The sequence below is a fragment of the Protopterus annectens genome, chromosome 17.part0, assembly GCF_019279795.1.
Source record: "Protopterus annectens isolate FY-2018-M chromosome 17.part0, PAN1.0, whole genome shotgun sequence".
Classification (NCBI taxonomy): Eukaryota; Metazoa; Chordata; order Ceratodontiformes; family Protopteridae; genus Protopterus; species Protopterus annectens.
The window spans coordinates 235,209,214-235,227,767 of record NC_056751.1 but is presented as its reverse complement, the minus strand read 5'-3'; the positions used below and the strand labels follow the sequence as shown (position 1 = coordinate 235,227,767).

The 18,554-nt window shown below is 42.3% G+C and overlaps 1 protein-coding gene across 1 annotated transcript in view; it reads left to right on the top strand.

Moving 5' to 3' along the window:
• Positions 1-18,554, top strand: part of HSD17B4 (hydroxysteroid 17-beta dehydrogenase 4) — a 1,616,359-nt gene that overhangs the window by 735,212 nt on the left and 862,593 nt on the right. Inside the window, exon 11 of the mRNA XM_044059338.1 lies at positions 7,362-7,490. Coding sequence (XP_043915273.1) covers positions 7,362-7,490 — 129 coding nt within the window. The remainder of the gene's footprint in view (positions 1-7,361; positions 7,491-18,554) is intronic.

The following is an 18,554-nucleotide window of genomic DNA, read 5'->3' as shown; positions in this document are numbered from 1 at the left end:
TTATCTCTGCTTTGGGATTCTACCCAATTGTTAGGACTGCAGCAATGTGAGATGAAGAACATAGTACAGTTTTGTACCTACCATAAATGTAGATGTTCAAGATCCACATTGCTGCAGTCTCCCTCCTTCCCCTCTGTTGTTAGAGGTGGTTGTGTGGGTTGGGTTGTACATTTTGTGTATATTGTATGTATTGTACTATAGTTAGTGCAAGGGTGGTTGGTTGGTTGTTTGCTGTCTTTTGGTTTTGACCTTTCTTTTTAGGGTCTTCTGACATCTGGGGCAAGAAAAGACTGAGGATATGTCATGCGCATTTGTACCCTGAAATGCGCCCTGACCGACGTCAGCCTTACTTTGATATTCGAGGACAGCGGACTACCCAATTGTTAGGACTGCAGCAATGTGGATCTTCGAACATCTACATTTATGGTAGGTACAAAACTGTACTTTTCCCATCCACTCATCAGGGTTGCGCTTGAATAGGGTCAGCAAGGTGCTCTGTTTGACATGTATGGGAAGTCTATTCCTGAGATTGGGGCAGCCTCTGGGAGGCAATACTGTCTTTCCAGCAGGTTTTGTTGATGTCTCATATTAGATTCAGGCCTTTCAAGCGGGTAATGCGTGAGGAGTTAGACTTATGGATATGGAGCATCTCTAGTAGGGCAGGGTCTGAGATTGCCTTGTAGGTGAGACACAGATCACCCCTGAGCAATCTGTACAGTACCGAATAGAGTGGTAGTGATTAGAGCTTGTCCACATAGGACAGGTGTTGAGACCATGGATTCTCTTTGAGAGGTATTTCAGTTGCCTTTCCAGTTGGTGCAGATTTTTGGAGAGGTACATACCAAACAGGGCATTATACTCAATTATTGTTCTAATTAGGGAGGAATATAGAGAGGTAATAACCTCCTTTTTTCTGAATGCAATCCCTTAACTTATGAGATGAACCAAGTAAAAGGCTTTTCTGACCACTGCCGCTACATGACAGTCGAATGTGAGGTTGTTATCAACCTGAGTGCCCAGGTTTCTCACCACAGGTTGTGTGCTTAGAGGGTTGCTGTTGCATAAAATCTTATCATAATAGTAGAATACCTTCTCTTCATGTTGTAGTATTCAGTCCCTCCCTCCACTCCCTGGTCCATTTCTGTTCTGGATGTGCTGATTACCTCTCTTTTCCTTGACTTAGCATTCCTACTAGGGCTATCAGTTCTGAGGATGCCCTACACTATGCAAGGAGCATACATGCGACCTATGGTGTACTGTAAAGCAACCTAAAGGCTTTGGTATACTGGTTTGATATTGAGCCTCCCTTGGCAGGGGATCTCTAATGTGATGAATACTGCAACAGTGAAGAGAGGGACATCTACCATTATGGTAAGATTTTAGAATATTTGTGTGAGTTACTGTCCTATGTATGTGCAGTGGTGGTGCTGCGGTAGCGTTGTCGCCTCACAGTAAGACGCTGTCCCGTTTGATTCTCAGCTAGAGCGTCTTCTGTGTGGACACATGCGTGAATGGGTGTACCTTCGTTGAAGGTTGTGCATCAGGGCCGGCAACTCGGCACATAAACATCTGCTGCCAATCATTAGCGGACCGGAGTTCCGCTGTGGCGACCCCTAACCGGGAAAAGCTGAAAGACACAACAACAACTGTCCTATGTTATGTCTTACTCCACTATCAAGGTTCATTTATCAGCCATTTTAGGATGTTTGCCCATGGATCCTTCTCTTTCACTACAGTCTTTTGTCAGAATGTTTTTGAAATGGATTTTACATAAGAGGCCTCTGAGAAAACTGGTGGCCCCTCCTTGAGATCTTAATTTTGTGTTAGAGAAACTAATGCTTACTCCGTTTGAATACACTAAACTGGCTGACTTGAGGTTCTTAGAGAGAAAACAGTTTTACTGATTACTCTGATCTCAGCAAAAAAGGTTTACGAGTTGCAAGCTGTTGTGGAGTGTCAGCTGTGTCCCACTTTCCACAGAGACAGGGTTTCTTTCAGAACTAACCCTTCTTTTATGCCTAAAGTAGTGTCTTAGTTTACTTTAAGTCAAACTGTCCATCTCCCTTTTTTCTTTCCTAAATGTAAAAATGAGGGAGAAAGGACACTGCATACCTTGGATGTGAACTGACAATTCTGGTATTATCTTGACTGAACTAAATCTTTCAGATCTTCGGACCAGTTTATTTCTGGTGAAGTTATGAAGAGGGGACAACTTGTGTCAAAACAGACTATTTCTAAGTGGTTATCCAAGGCTATTGTCATTTGTGTTATTCCTCACAACAAAGCTATTCCAAACAGGGTCATAGCCCACTCTACCAGGGCCTTGGCTTTATCTGTGGATTTTTTTGAATGGGTTATATTCTAGATGGGTTCTAGAAGCCGCAACTTTGTCTTCTGTACATACTTTTGCACAGTATTATAAGGTTAATTCCTTCCCTATGTCTAGATCAAACTTTACTAGGACCGTTTTCCAGGGGCTTATGTACTCTTCTCCTTTCACCTCCCAAGTGTAATAAGTTAGGTTAATATACCCATATAGCTAAAGCTACTGCATCAGTGATCAGTATTGTGAACATAGTACAGCTCTGTAAGTAAACTACCATAAAAGTAGATGTTCAAATGATCATTGTTGCAGTAACAGCTTCCTCCCTCCATCCCCCTTACTTTTTGGTGTGTTTTTTATGTCAGGGTGTGGATATTTACTTTTTGTTGTTGTTCTTAGCATTATCCTTTCAGGGTTGAGCCTCACTCTTTCTGTTGGCATGAAAGCTGTAAAGGGCATGGCACCCAAACCCTTATCAACTCAGCTCGAGATAACTGATTTTTTGGGTATGTGGAAGGTGCCCTGAACTTTGGAAGCTGGTTGTTATCCTTGGCAGAATGTAACTCATGCAGCTAAGGCTACTGCAACACTGATCACTCGAGCATTTACTGTCATAGTAAGTTTACTTCCACAGCTGTGTTGAGCTGCCTGAGTGCTGCCAGCCTTGAGTCTCAGAGATAGAGGAATATTGATCTGGTCCTACAACACCTCTTGTTATGGTAAGTGCATAAGATTTAATTTCCATTGTGATATTTGAAACTATGAAGGTGAAACTTTTGCCAGTCCCAAACTGGCACCCAAAGACTGAATATCCATCAGCTATCACTTGGAGGCACCATTGGAGATTCTGTTTAGATTTACCAGTCACTAACTTCAGAAGTTTATATTCTTGCTATTGGTCCTACTCCAAGCCTGAGTTAGCTTTGGCTGCTCCTCTGTGTAGGTACAATGTTATAGTGTCAGTGCCAGCTTTAGTACTGATTCTAGTAGAAGCTTTCCTCTGTTCACCACAGTTGCATCTAAGTGTACAATACAAGTATATGAAAGTAGTGTCAATTCCACTGTTTTTCTTTTTTATTCCCCATCTTTATAACAGGCGCATGCAGAAAATTGGGAAGAAAACCCTCAAGGAAGGAAAATGGAGAGACTTTTCAGATAAGAAAGGTTGTGCTTTTCCTTTAGGGTACAATACATAATTTTATGTCTCTGAGGTGAAGGATTATATATCCATTTCTTTTCAATCTTCATAGCCAGTCCCAGATGACACTTTGAAAAATGTATCTGGCTGTGAAGAGTGGTCAACTGAAGAAGTTCATCTAAACAAGTGCCCCCATGAGTTAAGAGTTGGATTCTGTCCCAGCTGTGTAGATATTCCATTTATGCTAGATCCTTATTCACACTTGTTTGACAGTATCCCAGTACATTACCACCACTCATCAGAGAGGTCAGTAAAGTTTGTCTTCCACTAAGAGCACATCTGATTTTCCATCATCCCCTGCTCCTTTTGTAGTTGATGCTGTGTCCTCACAGTTCCAGAACCTTCATATGTAGACTTCATTAATGAATCTCCCGCATAGGGAGTCTAAAGCTGTAGACAGGCTGGATAAGCTTCTCTTTGCTGAAACCATTGTCTTCAGTAGACCTGGATGGAATGGTTAAGTTTCAGAAGTTGAGGATACAATTGCAAAACCTGAGGCTTCTACTAGAAGAACTCTTTATTTAAAAGGAGGAAAAAAATCAAGCTTAGAAATGTCCTTATAATGAAGGATTTAATGAAGATGATTAACACAGTTGTCCAGAAATATACTTCATTAGATCAAACAGTTTAAGTAAGACAAGTTACAGTAACTCAGTTTATATGTACATTCAAGTGGGTAGTACAAAGATTGTTCAAAGTACCAGGCTGTTTTACAAGGGAGTAGGTGCCTGGAGTGCAGTTTGATTTGAATAATAGCTGTATGTGACCAATAAAAAACATCATAATTGTCAGTGTCAGGACTACAGTGAGTTACAGTTACAAGTTTAAACTATCTAGTAACAGTTACAAGTTTTTAGTAAAGCTTGTATTTCAAGCTTGAATGATTTACAGAATCCGATAAGTATTCCTGACTAACAAAATGTTTCATTGACGGCAGAGAAATTCAAAAGTAGTAAAAAGTAATAAAAATAAATAAATGTAAAAATAAAAAAACAAAAAAAAAAGTGTTTTTGCCTGTGAACGTTGAACTCTCCCTTAGATAGAAAATTCATTTTTTGGACCATCTGCTGCATAGATCTTCAAAAAGTATGATGAGAGAGGCAAGCTGATTCAAGAAATTTTTCAGTTTTTTCAGCCTTCCTTCTCCAAGTTTGCCAAGGGATTTAATGACTGCCTCTACAGTCTTCCTTAAAAAGCCAAATAAACAAACTCAGATTTTTTTTAAAAAGTGAAACGAAAGTTCCAAAAAGAAAGGAAAGGAGTGACCCCCAGAACAAAGGGCAATCTAATTGAAGTCTAAATGACCATCTGCAATACTCATCTGGCCCTTCACACCATGACAAACACTTCTTCCAGAAAGTCTGAACCTCCATTTCTCTCTTTGGCAATAGATAGTTTCAGCCAGATGGGTTCTGATAGTAGTCTAGCAGGACTACAGATGGCAGCGGTAGTCTTTCCCTCTTTTTTCAGGGATTCCCCCTTCATTTGTCAGACCAAACTCCTCTTTTCCTTCCTGTCATTCAGCATCTGCTGTCTCTGGGTGATAAAAGTGGTACCTCTTCCTCAGTTAAGGATTTTTTTTTACTCGATAATTTTTTTTAGTGCCAAAGAAAGATGATTCTTAGATCCAAGTTCTTGATATTTTCTTTCTGAACCTGTTTGTGATGGTGCCCAATTTCAAAATATTATCCCTTCACAACCTGTTACCCCTTATTCTCCAGCTGAGTGTTTTTGCTGACCTTGGATTTAAAAGATGTATATCATCATATTCCTTGTAGATTCAGATTTCAGACATTTATTAAGGTTTTCTGTGTCTGGATCACATTATCAGTTTACGTTTTACCCTTTTGGTCTAGCCACTGCTCAAAGGGTATTTACAAAGTGCCTAGCTCCTATGATAGCATACTGCAGACTTCAAGTTGTTCACATTTTCCTTATTTAGATTATTTAATTACCTTTGTAGAGTCTTTTTCAAAGTGCAAGGAATTTCTCATTTGGGTATGGGATCACCTGCATAGAGTAGATGTGTATGAGAATATACAAAAGTCTTGTCTGATTCCTTCTCACATGATTCTATTCCCTGAGTTTTTCCTAGACAGTTCCATTCAAAGAGCTCTTCTTCCATAAGAAGCAGTAGAGTTGTATCTGTATATATTCCTGAGTTTTTGCACCAGAGTACTTGCCTCAGCCAGGGTATTTCTCATGATTCTGGGTGTTAAGGCTTCTATGATTCTCTTGTTCCCTCTTGCAAGACTCCATGTGAGAAAAATCCAGTGATACTTGAAATCTGTATTATCCCCAACATCACTATCCTTTGACATTCCATATTCCAGTTTTTCAGGTTTGTGAAAAAGGAGATTTTTTTGGTAGAGACACCACATTTTTCAGAATTCAGGTCTTCCATTATCCCTCCCAACTCCAGGACAGTGAGGTACAACAGACATCTCAGACTTTGCTTGTGCAGTAGTGTCTATGGGTTTAAAAGTGCAGGGTCTTCCTAACAGAAAAGACAGACCAAAACGCATAAACATAATAGAGATGTTGACTCTTCTAAATGCTCTAAATTCTGTCAATCACCTGTGGTCGTCGGGACCTCCACAAGAATTTACAGGGAACAGCACAGTGATGTTGTACATAAACAAGCATTGGAAGAGCCAGATCTTACTTTCTGTGCAGACTATCCATGATAGCCTGGATATAGCTTTTCAGTATAGCATCACTCTGCAGGCATCTTTCATATCATCTGAGCAAAATTGTGAGGTGGACAAGCTGAGCAAGACCATGATGGACGCTTACAAAGAAAATTGAATCAGGGGGTCCTCCAGGAATTGAACCAGCTGTGAGAAACACCTCAAATGCATCTTTTTGTATCCACTCGCACATGCTTTAAAAGCGCTAGAAAACCCTGTACTTCAACAATGCATATGGATTACTGCTGCAGTAACCTTAGGTATGTGAGTATATTACCTTAGTTTCAAGTGACAGTACCCTTAAAAGTATCCTACCCCACCACCTACCTAACTTGTTGTCTGACACCCTACCCCATTTCACACTTCCTTCTAATGGTATTCATATATCCTGCTGGTACCATCTAAAGCAAAGAAAAATGCTATCCTTTGTTTTTTGAGTTTTTATGGGTGAAAAATATAACCTTGTGTTGTTTTTTTTTAATTGTGCCACTTATACCACCCTGCCCTCTACTCAACTTTCACACAGCAGCTCTACCAATTCACTCCCCCAAACTGCATTTCATATTTACTTATTCACTTACCTTTGAAAGATTATGATCAGAGAGTTTCTTTAACTGAAGACGCATCTTCTCTCTAGAAAATCAGTCCATAATATGAGCAAATAGCTGCTATGTAGTTGTCGGTTTATGTTTCATGACATTAGCAGATTTAAAGTCTAAAATTAAAGCTATTAAAAAAGCAAATTATGAGTCTGCATTGCATTCTGCGAACATAGCTTTGTGTATTTGGCTGTAGTCATTGTTTTTGCCCCAAGCTTTTATCAGTGTTCATCCAGAACACCCAGTGATTGTATTGTTATGTATACTGATCATATTGTTTTGTATGTTTATAAGTTACTAACAGTTATGTACACTGTGTGATGAAATGTTTAGCATTAATAAATGCTTATTTAATTTTATCTAATTTATCTAATTATAAATTATCTAATTTTATTTAAGAAACTCTGTATTCATAAGTAGTAATAACATGTAAATATGGGTAATTTGTATTGTTGATTTTAGGCAGTGTATGAGAATGAAGACTCTGAGAGTAGTTTTCCTGCTGATTTGTGTTACTCTGATTCTTTTTTCCTCCTTTACTATATGTTTAGTACGGTGGGAACGGACAGTAGGAGACATTGTCAGAGAGAAGGATCGTCTAATGACACCCGAGGCTGTTCGAGATAGTTGGGATAAGATATGTGATTTTAAAAATGCAACCAAGCCCCGAACAATACAAGGTAATGGCTGTTTTGTCACATCTTAACAGGATCCATTTGCAGTAAGTGACTAGAGACTGCTTTTTACTCTCTAAAAGCTTTGTATGCTGTTGAATTTCAGTTGATAACCTTGTGGTATCCTTGGACCACTTAAATTTCTTTTACAGGGAATGCATGCTCACATTTACTGCACATTACAGGTAGCACATTTAATTTGCAGATGACAGTGTGTATATACTAATATGCGGTCAGAGCTTCACATGAAACTTATAAAAAATGCACTGAGAATTGACAAATTAAATCTCTTGGAGCATTGCAGCACTGGAGAATCCATATCAAAGTCCTATATGCTGGTTTGTTTTGTATCTGATTCAGTCATAGGTGTATTCATATTGTGTTTCAGGTCAGGTGCCCAAAAGTAAGTAATTTAGAGATACACATGACAAAAGGTCATCAAAAATCAGGTGTGTGCTTGTGCTGGTTTTGGGGGAAGGGCAACAAGGGATTAACAAAGCATTTTTGATGGGTTGGGAAGCCAACACAGGAATGATCAATTTTGCTGAAGGGTGGAGATATAGGATTGAGATAGGTACAGCAGGAGCTGTAGGAATTGGGGCAACCATCATAAGAAGTGGAAACCCTTGTAGTAGTGCAACAGCACAATATCCAGAGAACAGCTTGAAAACAGTAAAAAAACACTGGAGAGAGACTAGGCAGATTGCATTCTCAAGAAGTAGATGGCTGGGAACAAGAGCTGAGATGAAACATTAACTCAGGATTGTCTCTTAAAGACATAGACTGATGCCAGTATATTAAAGGTCCTGGTAAGAGTATAATTGTCCTCACTTGTTTTCCTTAAAAGTAGATGCATCTGTTCTTTACCAAAAGCTTTTTTATGAACGTATTCTTGAATCTTGGGGGTAGTTTGACTCTTGGGGAAACAGAGTGAAGCTAATTCCATACCTTGGTTACTGTCACAGTGGAGGCTGTATCATTCATGTAATATCAATATAGCTTAGCAGCTTAGACCATAGCCAGATGTTTTGTTATTATCTTTTATTACTGAGTTCTCAAACGAGTTCTTTAAACATCAAGCTGTGTGCCGAGAATAGGCATGTCATTTCAATGAGTTACACTGTATGTGAGCTGAAATACATTATTGCAGCTGTTATTTATGTATTTATTTACCCACTTCTTTTATCACAATCAGATAGTTGAGCTGTAAACAGTAGATGAAGTTGTAACTGGTAGACGTGTACATTATATATATATATATATATATATATATATATATATATATATATATATGCATATATTTATGTATGGAGTTGCATTGAATTATACTATATCTATGCATTAGTGACAAGCTGTAATATATTACTGTGGTCATTTACTTCAGAGGATCATAGAAAATACAAGACAATTGAGTTACAAGGCTATTAATCCTTGCCAATACCCCCCCTCATGTTGCCTCCTTTCTCAGGTAGGGAAATGCAAGTCCGTCCTAGAGTTAATTTAGGGATACCCATCCAAAGAGCCAGGTTTAATTTTGAGGATGCAATGGTATTGCTCTTTTAACTTGCAGAGGATTTTTTTTGCAGAGGTGAGGTAGGCGTTTGATAATACATTTGTCTCTGCAATGTGTTTTATTTGCTGGTGGAGATTTAAATTCCCTAGTTGTGGTGTTAGTGGAGCAAAGATACAGGAGATCAAGGAGAATAGTATAATTAATGCTGCAAAACTCAAGGCATAGATCATCTTGCAAGACCCTATGAAGAAGCAAAAGTAAAGAGGTAGTGCTTCAAGCCTTTCTTAGTACCTCATGGACTTTAGGCCAGCATTATTTAGTTAGGAACCTCTGAGGTCTTTCTTGTTGCTCTGTGTGTTAAGAAAAGTGCAACATTTATGGGCATTTTTCTCAGTAATTGGTCCAATTAGGGATGGATAAAGAGATTTGATTACTTCTTTTTTCCTGAATGATATCTCTTTAAATAGTAATTGTGCTAGAGAGAAAGATTGTGTAAGTAATGTTCATATTTGGTAGTTGAAAGAAAGGGAATTATCATTTATTCATTTGGTCACTGTCAGACAGCCTTAAAGTACACAGAGAGTAAAGTAACTATAATTAATAAGTGTAGAAGCCAGTCTGTGGATGACCTTCTGTCATTTGACAGTAAAATAGTCATTGATCTAGTTTGGCAGGAGTAGCCACGCACACAGCAGTGTGTGTGTGTGTGTGTGTGTGTGTGTGTGTGTGTGTGTGTGTGTGTGTGTGTGTGTGTGTATATATATATATATATATATATATATATATATGTATCCATACACACAAGTGAAGCAAGATGAAATACATTACTTTGACCATTGTTATTGCTTGATATTTTAAGCCTGTTTAAATTTGCTTATAAGTTGATCCCTTCAAATTTATTATACAATGCCAGTAATGACAGGAATGTAAGCTTACAAGTCACAAGTATAATTCCAAGAATTTATATTAGATTTGATGGTATTATAATAAAATTTCTCCATCTCATATATGACAAAGTAATTGTGTAAAATTGTTGCCATGCTAAAAGTGGACCCTGCTGTAATAGTGCGTTTGTATGCAGCTCTCCCACCATCCCCACTTGCTTTGATGCCATCAGCTGCCACTGCTACATAGCATTTAGTACACTTCAAGCTCAGAAATACTGGTACTGTGTATAGCAGCGGTCTCCAACCACTGGGCTGCGGAGCACTTGGAACCGGGTTATCAGGTAAGTGAATGCCTGTATGAGAGTGTATGTGTGAATGAATGCAAGAATGAATGAAGAAGTGGCTGTGTGTGTGTGTGTGTGTGTGTGTGTGTGTGTGTGTGTGTGTGTGTGTGTGTGTGTGTGTGTGTGATTGGAAGAGTGAGAGCAATGTGTGAATAAATGCAGGAATGAATGACGTGTGTGTGTGTGTGTGTGTGTGTGTGTGTGTGTGTGTGTGTGAGATTGGGAGAGTGAGAGTGATGTGTGAATGAATGCAGGAATGAATGAAAAAGTGGCTGTGTGTGTATGTGTGTGTGAGAGCTATGTGTGAATGAATGCAAGTATGAATGAGGAAGTGACTTTGTGTGTGTGAGATCAGAAGAGTGAGAGGGATGTATGAATGAAAGTGTAAGTGGATGTGTGGCATGTGGGTGTGAGATCGGAAGAGTGAGAGCGATGTATGAATGAATGCGTACATGGGTGTGTGGCATGTGGGTGTGACAAACAGTGAGAGCGATGTGTGAATGAATGCAGGTATGAATGAGGAAGTGACTGTGTGTGTGTTTGATGGGAGAGAGTGAGAGCAATGTGTGAGTGAATGCAGGTATGAATGAGGAAGTGCACTGTGTGTGTTTGATCAGGAGAGAGTGAGAGCGATGTGTGAGGGAATGCAGGTATAAATGAGGAAGTGACTTTGTGTGTGCGCGCGCGAGTGTGTGCGCACGCGAGTGTGTGTGTCAGTCACGGGGTCAGTCACGGGGGGGTAGGGAGTGAAGAGAGAGTGATCCCCGGCAGCAGCAATGAGGTCTGTGTAATTCTGGACCATACTACTGGACACATACCGCTCACCCTCTTAGATCAAGAAATCTGGACAAAGCCAAAAATAGTGGGGATACAAAGGCACAAAATAGGGGCACTTTTAAGTACTGCTCTCACAAACTTAGTTGATAGAAATGCAGGTTTTGCATTAGCATGAATTTCATGAAGGGTATGAAGTATGAAACTCAACTGTCATTATTTTCTGACTTTATCCTCAATGATCTGCCAGTGATTTGCCAGAAAACAATTTTATGAGAAAAAGACCAAAAATATGAGGCAAAAATTTGGGCATTCTGTGAAAATCTGTACAGTTGAGAGGTATGCTGGACAGAGCCAAATAATAGGGACAGATTTTAAATATTGCTCTTATAAACTTAAAGTTAATGAGGTTGCCATTAAGTTTACTTACTTTTCAACCATAGTAGATCAATGTTATGCTGTTAAGCGGAATGTACACACTTTTTTTTTGGTAATTGTATTTTTTATTATACTTTTGAACTTTTCTCCCCAGGTGTTCTAGTCCAGTCGAGCAGCCTTGTTAAACAAATGTCAAATAAATAAATGTGCACTTTATTATGTGCGCCGGGTGCTGGCCGGTCTGTGGAAACCGGTCTTACATTGATACCGGTCCTTGGTGCAAAGAAATGTTGGAGACCGCTGATGTGTAGCATGCAAAGAATATGAGGGAACATTGCATTAAGCAATAACTCACGTGTATGTGAAATGTGCAAGTACAAGTCAAGCACATGCATTTAACTCAGCCTGATTTTGTCATTTATTAGAATGACTTTACCCTTGGGTGTTGAAACTTATAGAAGTGTAAAATCAAGCCCCTGGGTTCTCAAAAGCTTGTATGGAGTGCAAGATCCAGGTGCTCAAGCAGGCAATATGTCTACTGTGCGATCCAGGAACAGCCTACAGGGGCGTGCATGAGCACTCCTGCACTAATCTTGCACGGACTAAGGCCTGGTATGCAAATCACCCAATTAGCAGTTGAAATCCATGCAAATTAGGTGAAACTGCAATCCAGGAAGTTTGCAGCAGTCTGTGCAAGACTAGTGCTATCTGCAGAAATGTACTGTTAGTACCAGAGTACATTTCTGCAAAAAACAAAACAGAGCTATGACAGCTCCAAGTAAAGGCTGCATATCATGTAGTAAACATGCTAATCGCCAAGTCTAAGGCCATTGGCATTGCAAACAAAACAAAAAATAAAAAAACGTTTATTTTTTTTAGCCGATCTCTGTTGTTTAAGCGTAGGGCAGCAGTGTGCAAACGGGATCTGTGGGGGGGGGGGGATAATACAATAAACCTAAAATAAGCATTCTAACTAAAATCACTATTCTGCCATGCAAGTCAGTGGCAGGCAGTAGACAACCTGGCCAGTGAGTAGTGGGTGCTAAGGGGGGAGGCTCAGTGTGAGACATGTAACTATGCATTAGCAGGCAGTCCTATGCAAATGAGGGGAAGGATAGTGAATCCCAGTTTTCCCCAGCATTTGAGTCAGGTCCCAACAGTGTAAGAGCAGGAATAGCCTGGTGCAAGCCCAGGAGTTAGGTGACATCATGAGGGTGTGTGTCAGGCATACTGTAAGAGTATTGGAGCCCTGTGGCTCTGGTCTGCTCCTAGCTTAACACAGCTAAGCTAGGGGGTTTGTCTAAACTTGCCTAGCCCTGGCCTAAGTGGGTGTGCGTGTCGCACACCGGATTTTACAGGAGGAAAAAAGAAGTTAAACCAGAAAATAACAGCAGTGTACACATTTGAGCACTCTGTTTGCGCGGCGCGCACACGGGCCTAAACAGGAAGACAATGGGAAGGGAAAACAACAGTAGGAAGGTAATCAAGGAGTACTAGCTTAGCTGGCAGGTGAAATGTATCAGCATTAGCCAATTACACAGGCAGCAGACCAGCCCAGCCCAGAACACTACTATAAAATATGCAAACACCTACCCCTCTGTTTTTTCCCACACTCTACACCACCGGTGTATATATGCGGGGAATTTTTAACAAACAAACTCACAAAATGAGAAGAGCTGCAGCAAGCAACATACAACATGTGCAAGAGGCTGAGGGTGGTGAGGATGTGAATGCTGCTGATCAACCCACAGTGAGGAGACCGAGAAGAGTGTACAGACCCAGGGTACCCTACCAGGGGCTACATGAGCTGGAGATAGTGGAGCGCTATAGGGTGGACAGAGACTTCCTATAGCAAATTGTTGAGCTGTGTTGGCCACACCTGACACACCAAACTGACCGAGGGGAATCCATCCCAGTGGATACCAAGGTATATGTAGGCCTAGGAATACTAGCCACAGGTACCTCCCAAAGCTCAACTGGGGATGTCATGGGGATCTCCCAAGCATCAACATCCAGAGTATTCCACCAGTTCCTGGATGCCATGTCCAGCACATGCCAGTGGGCACATATATTTCCTCAACACCCATGAAGTGTTGGCCAGCAATATGCGTCTCTTCCGCCAGATAGCAGAATACCCTGAGGTAGTGGGTGCTGTAGACTGCACGCACGTACGCATCAAAGCACCACCTGGTGATCAGGGTAGGGCCTACATCAACCGCAGTTGAATCCCTGACATCACCTGCCAGGTTGTCTTTAATTCTCAGGGCATTATAATGAATCTGTGTGTTGGCTGCCCTGGAAGCTCTGACGATTCCCACATATGGCATCTGATGCACCTGTACCAGAGATTTGCCAATGGGGACATCCCCTACAGTCACCTAGTGGGGGATGCTGGTTACACACTGGAGCCGTGGCTGATGACACCCATCAGAAATGTGCACACACCTGAACAAGAATGCCATAATGAGGCACACGCACAGATCAGACTCATAATACAGAGTGTGTTTGGGATGCTCAGGTCACGGTTCCGGTGTCTGGATACATCCAGTGGAGCCTTGCAGTACTCACCAGCTACATGTACCCAAATTGTTATGGTATGTTCCATGCTACACAATATAATCCTGTGGAAACAGCTGCAGCAGAAACAGCATGGGGCAGGGCCACACAGCCCCCCCCACCAAGGCCTGCACAGGCACAGAGTAACTTGGAGGAGGAACAACCTGAGCCTGCCCCAGTGGGCACATGGAGGCGTGCCCAGTATGCAGAGGCTGCGGCAAAGAGACAACTCATAGCACATACACTGACACAGTAGGGACCCAGGGATTGACACCTTTCTCAGACTCGCACATACAGTAAAAGGGATGCCAAACATGACACTACCTGTGCTCAACCATGTATAGGGAGTGTACTATGTGCATCCGACATAAGTAGCCCTCCAGCACCATTTGCAGGTCTGGCACACCCTTCAAGGTAAGTCAGTCAACTTACCAATTGCCAAATGGAGTAGAATGTGTCGTTACCTCTATGGTATGGATGTGAGCATGCAAGGGAATTGGGTGGCTGAATGTGATGGTAGCAGACAGTAGACACCCATAGTGGCACTGTGACATCTGTAACACATACTGGAGTCACCATAGTAGCCAGTACTACACAGGGTGACAAAACCCACTGCAGGAAATGTGCTAAGCAACATGTGTGTCCACATGACTCACCCATGCCAGTCAGGGGGGTTCACATACCCAGCAACAGTCTCAGCCAGCAGGGCAGGTGTCGACAAACACAAACAGAGCTTGTGCTATATCCCCTGTATGATGGCTATGGCCAACCTCCCCCCAGGCCTACACAGACAGACTACAGCAGGTCAGGCAGTGAGATGTTAGTTCTGAAGGGTTGGAAGTCGGACACTAATATGTAGGGCAACCAAAGCTACAATCTGTAGTACACTGGTATGCCTCTAGTCAGCATGATGGGTAAGAATACAGAATGAAATGGAGTACCTGACATACCAGTACAGTCATAGCAAATGTGTACAAGTGTCAAGTGTGCCCCCCATCCTACGTAGTAATGTAATAAGTCAGGTGTGCCCCCTATTCCTGTATAGAAATGTAGAAACAGTCATGTGTGCCCCCCCCTGCTATGCAGAAATGTAGTAACAGTCAATGCCAAATGATCGATGGATACCCTGCAGAGAAAACATGCTACCTGATGGTGTACAACACAGAGGTCAGCACTGCAGTACAAACTACCTGGACTCAATCCACACATTCAATACAGACGGCCATACTGGGCATGCTCACACACTTGGAGAGATGAAGGCAATGTCAGTCAACAACATACTCAAAGGTCATACTGGGCATGTTCACACACTTAAACACATGAAGGCCATGTCTGCAAACACCAGTGGACCAGACATATCTCGCAGTTGCAGTTGTTAGTGCAGACACTCGTCACTATGTACCACTCATGCCTTGCACACACATTAGATAGGAATGCAGACATATATGTAAGGGCAACACACTATAATAAGCCAAAGGTAGACATACATAGATGTGTGGAGGAGGGTGAATGACAAGGAGTCATCCAGGCCTGTCCCACCCAGCACACAGCCAAAGGGCCCCAAACACATGAGGTTCAGATGTCACTCACTGCAGATACTAGGCACCAGTATCTGTCAGCCTTACAGACTATGTGGTGCATGTGCCAGCTGTGTAACATGACTGTACAAGGAAGTAGTCATTTAGTAGCTGTATACATGTACCTGTGGAGTATGACTCTGTGCGTGCCCGCGTGTGGCATGTCAACCCCTAGATGAATGTGTTATGGCCCATGCACACACACTGCCCTCCTCATAACCCTACTATGATAAGCCTGCTGAGGTCATCCAGTGTGAAATACACCATTGGATAGTTGTAGCCCAGTAATCTCCATGGCGCGTCCCATAACTGCGTACTGCTCTAGTGTGATAAACTAGTTAGGTAGGTGTTCTAATCCCAGACTTGGCAACTGTGTGTACACGTGTGTGTTGTGCATGTGTGTGTGTGTTTGTGTGCATGTCTGTCTGTCTCTGACTGTGTAGAGAGCAATGCTTTTTAGGGTAGTCACACTCACTACAATTCAAATGTTCAACTCTGGCAAGGCTGCTGATGTCATCCACCTAGAAATACACCTCTGGGAAGATTGTAGCTCACTAATCTCCATAGCGCGTCCTGTAACTGTGTACCACTGTAGTGTGATAAAGTAGTTAGGTAGGTGTTCTAATCCCAGACATGACAAGTGTGTGTGTGTGTCTGTCTGACTCTGTGTAGAGAGCAATGCTTTTAGGGTGCTCACCCTCCCTACAATACATATACTCAACTTTGGCAAGGCTGCTGATGTCATCTACCTAGTAATACACCTCTGGGAAGCTGTAGGCCAGTAATCCCTGTAGTGCGTCCCGTAAACTGCGTACTGCTGTAGTGTGATAAACTAGTTAGGTAGGAGTTCTATTCCCAGGCATGGCAAGTGTGGATGTTTGTGTGCTTGTGTGTGTGTGTGTGTGTGTGTGTGTGTGTGTGTGTGTGTGTGTGTGTGTGTGTGTGTGTTCCTTTGTCTGTGTAGGGAGCAATGCTTCTGAGTCCATTCACAGATGCTACAACCTCCAGCGGTCCACTTTGGAAAGTGTGCCGTTGTCCTCAACTGTGACATACACCTTTGAGGAAGGGATAGGCCAGTAATCTCTGTGGTGCGTGCCGTAACTGTGTACTGCTGTAGTGTGATAAACTAGTTAAGTAGGAATTCTAACCCCAGCCTTGGCAAGTGTGTGTGTGTGTGTGTGTGTGTGTGTGTGTTTTGCTGTCTGACTCTGTGTAGAAGGCAATGCTTTTTAGGTAGGCACCCCCCTACAAATTAAATGATCTACCTTGGTAAGACTGCTGATGTCATCCACCCCGAAATACACCTCTGGGAAGGTTGTAGCCCAGTAATCTCCATAGTATGCCCTGTAACTGCATACTGCAGTAGCGTGATAAAGTAGTTAGGTAGGTGTTCTAATCCCACACATGGCAAGTGTGTGTTTGATTGTGTGCGTGTCTGTCTTACTCTGTGTAGGGAGCAATGCTTTTTAGGGTAGTCACACTCTGTACAAGTTAAATGCTCAACGTCAGCAAGGCTGCTGATGTCATCAACCCAGAAATACATCTCTGGGAAGGTTGTAGCCCAGTAATCTCCATAGCGCGTGCCATAACTGCGTACTGCTGTAGTGTGATTCAGAACTCTGATAAGGTTCTATACCCACCCATGGCAGTTCTGGATGTTTTGTGTGTGTTTTAATGTCTGTGTAGGGAGCAATGCATTTTAGGCTAGTCACACTCAGTACATGTCAGATGCCATACTTTGGCAATCGTGCTGATGTCGGCCAGTGTGTTGTACACCTTTGGGGAAGGAGTTCTCCAGTAATCCCTGTGGTGCGTCCTATAACAGCTCCATGCTGTATTGTGATATAGATCTCTGTTAGGGGTTCTATACCCACACAAGTCGGTTGTGGATGTTTTGCGTGTGTTCCACTGTCTGTGTAGGGAGCAATGCATTTTTGGCTAGTCACACTCAGTACATGTTAAATGCCCTACTTTGGCAGTCCGGCTGATGTCAGCCAATGTGATATACACCTTTGGGGAAGGAGTACTCTAGTAATCACCGTGACACTTACTATAACTGCATAGTTCTGTAGTGTAATAAACTAGTTAGGTAGGGGTTCTACTCCCAGACAAGACGTGTGTGTGTGTGTGTGTGTGTGTGTGTGTGTGTGTGTGTGTGTGTGTGTGTGTGTGTGTGTGTGTGTGTGTGTGTAGCTCGTATCCTGTGTGGAGGTGGGTGTGAGTGTGCGACACCTGGGCCCAGTGCGGAGCGTTTTTGCAAATTTCTTATATGGTGGCCCTAGTATATATCTCAATGTCCACTGTACAGGGATAACAGCTGTGGAATTGCCGAGAGGCTGGGGTGCAAAGCCATACCCATAGATGTGACATCAAGGCCAGGCAATCACAGTTAGCAACCCCAGTATTACCCAGAGCACACTGTCAACCCATGTCTCATACACACACAAACATGCCGAGGCAACGGCCAATATGTGTGTAGTACACTACATATTGGCGACTGATAGTAACTATGGTGTGAATGCAGTGGCCTATAGAGGGTATGGCACCCTGTTCATCAGTACGATAAGCACATAATTGCAGACAGTGCGCCTTCAGTATGTTTCCCACTGGATCCCTGCAACAACTGTGGTTCCATCAAATGTGATCCACAAAGGACATATCATGCCTTACACACATGTCCTGTATGGACAGATGCCACTGACAGCAAGGAATACCTGTGGCATGCTATCAATGTAGGTGAAGGGTCAACCCGCTGTCCATTACCTGGCCCTGCCACATGAGGGCGGGACTGTCATGTCTGATGATAACATTCTGTGTACACAACATGGGCCAGACAAACTAGGTACACTTCCATATACCACTGTACATGAATGTGGGATGTGTGCACATTCCACACTCCATTCATGTCATGACATATAGAACACATACATGGCAAGCATTGCACAGCACTGGCCATGCACAATAGTAACCCAGGTAACTGGATGGTGAATACAATATCCACCTGTGTGGGTCTTTCCAAACACTACACCCCTTAGCCATAA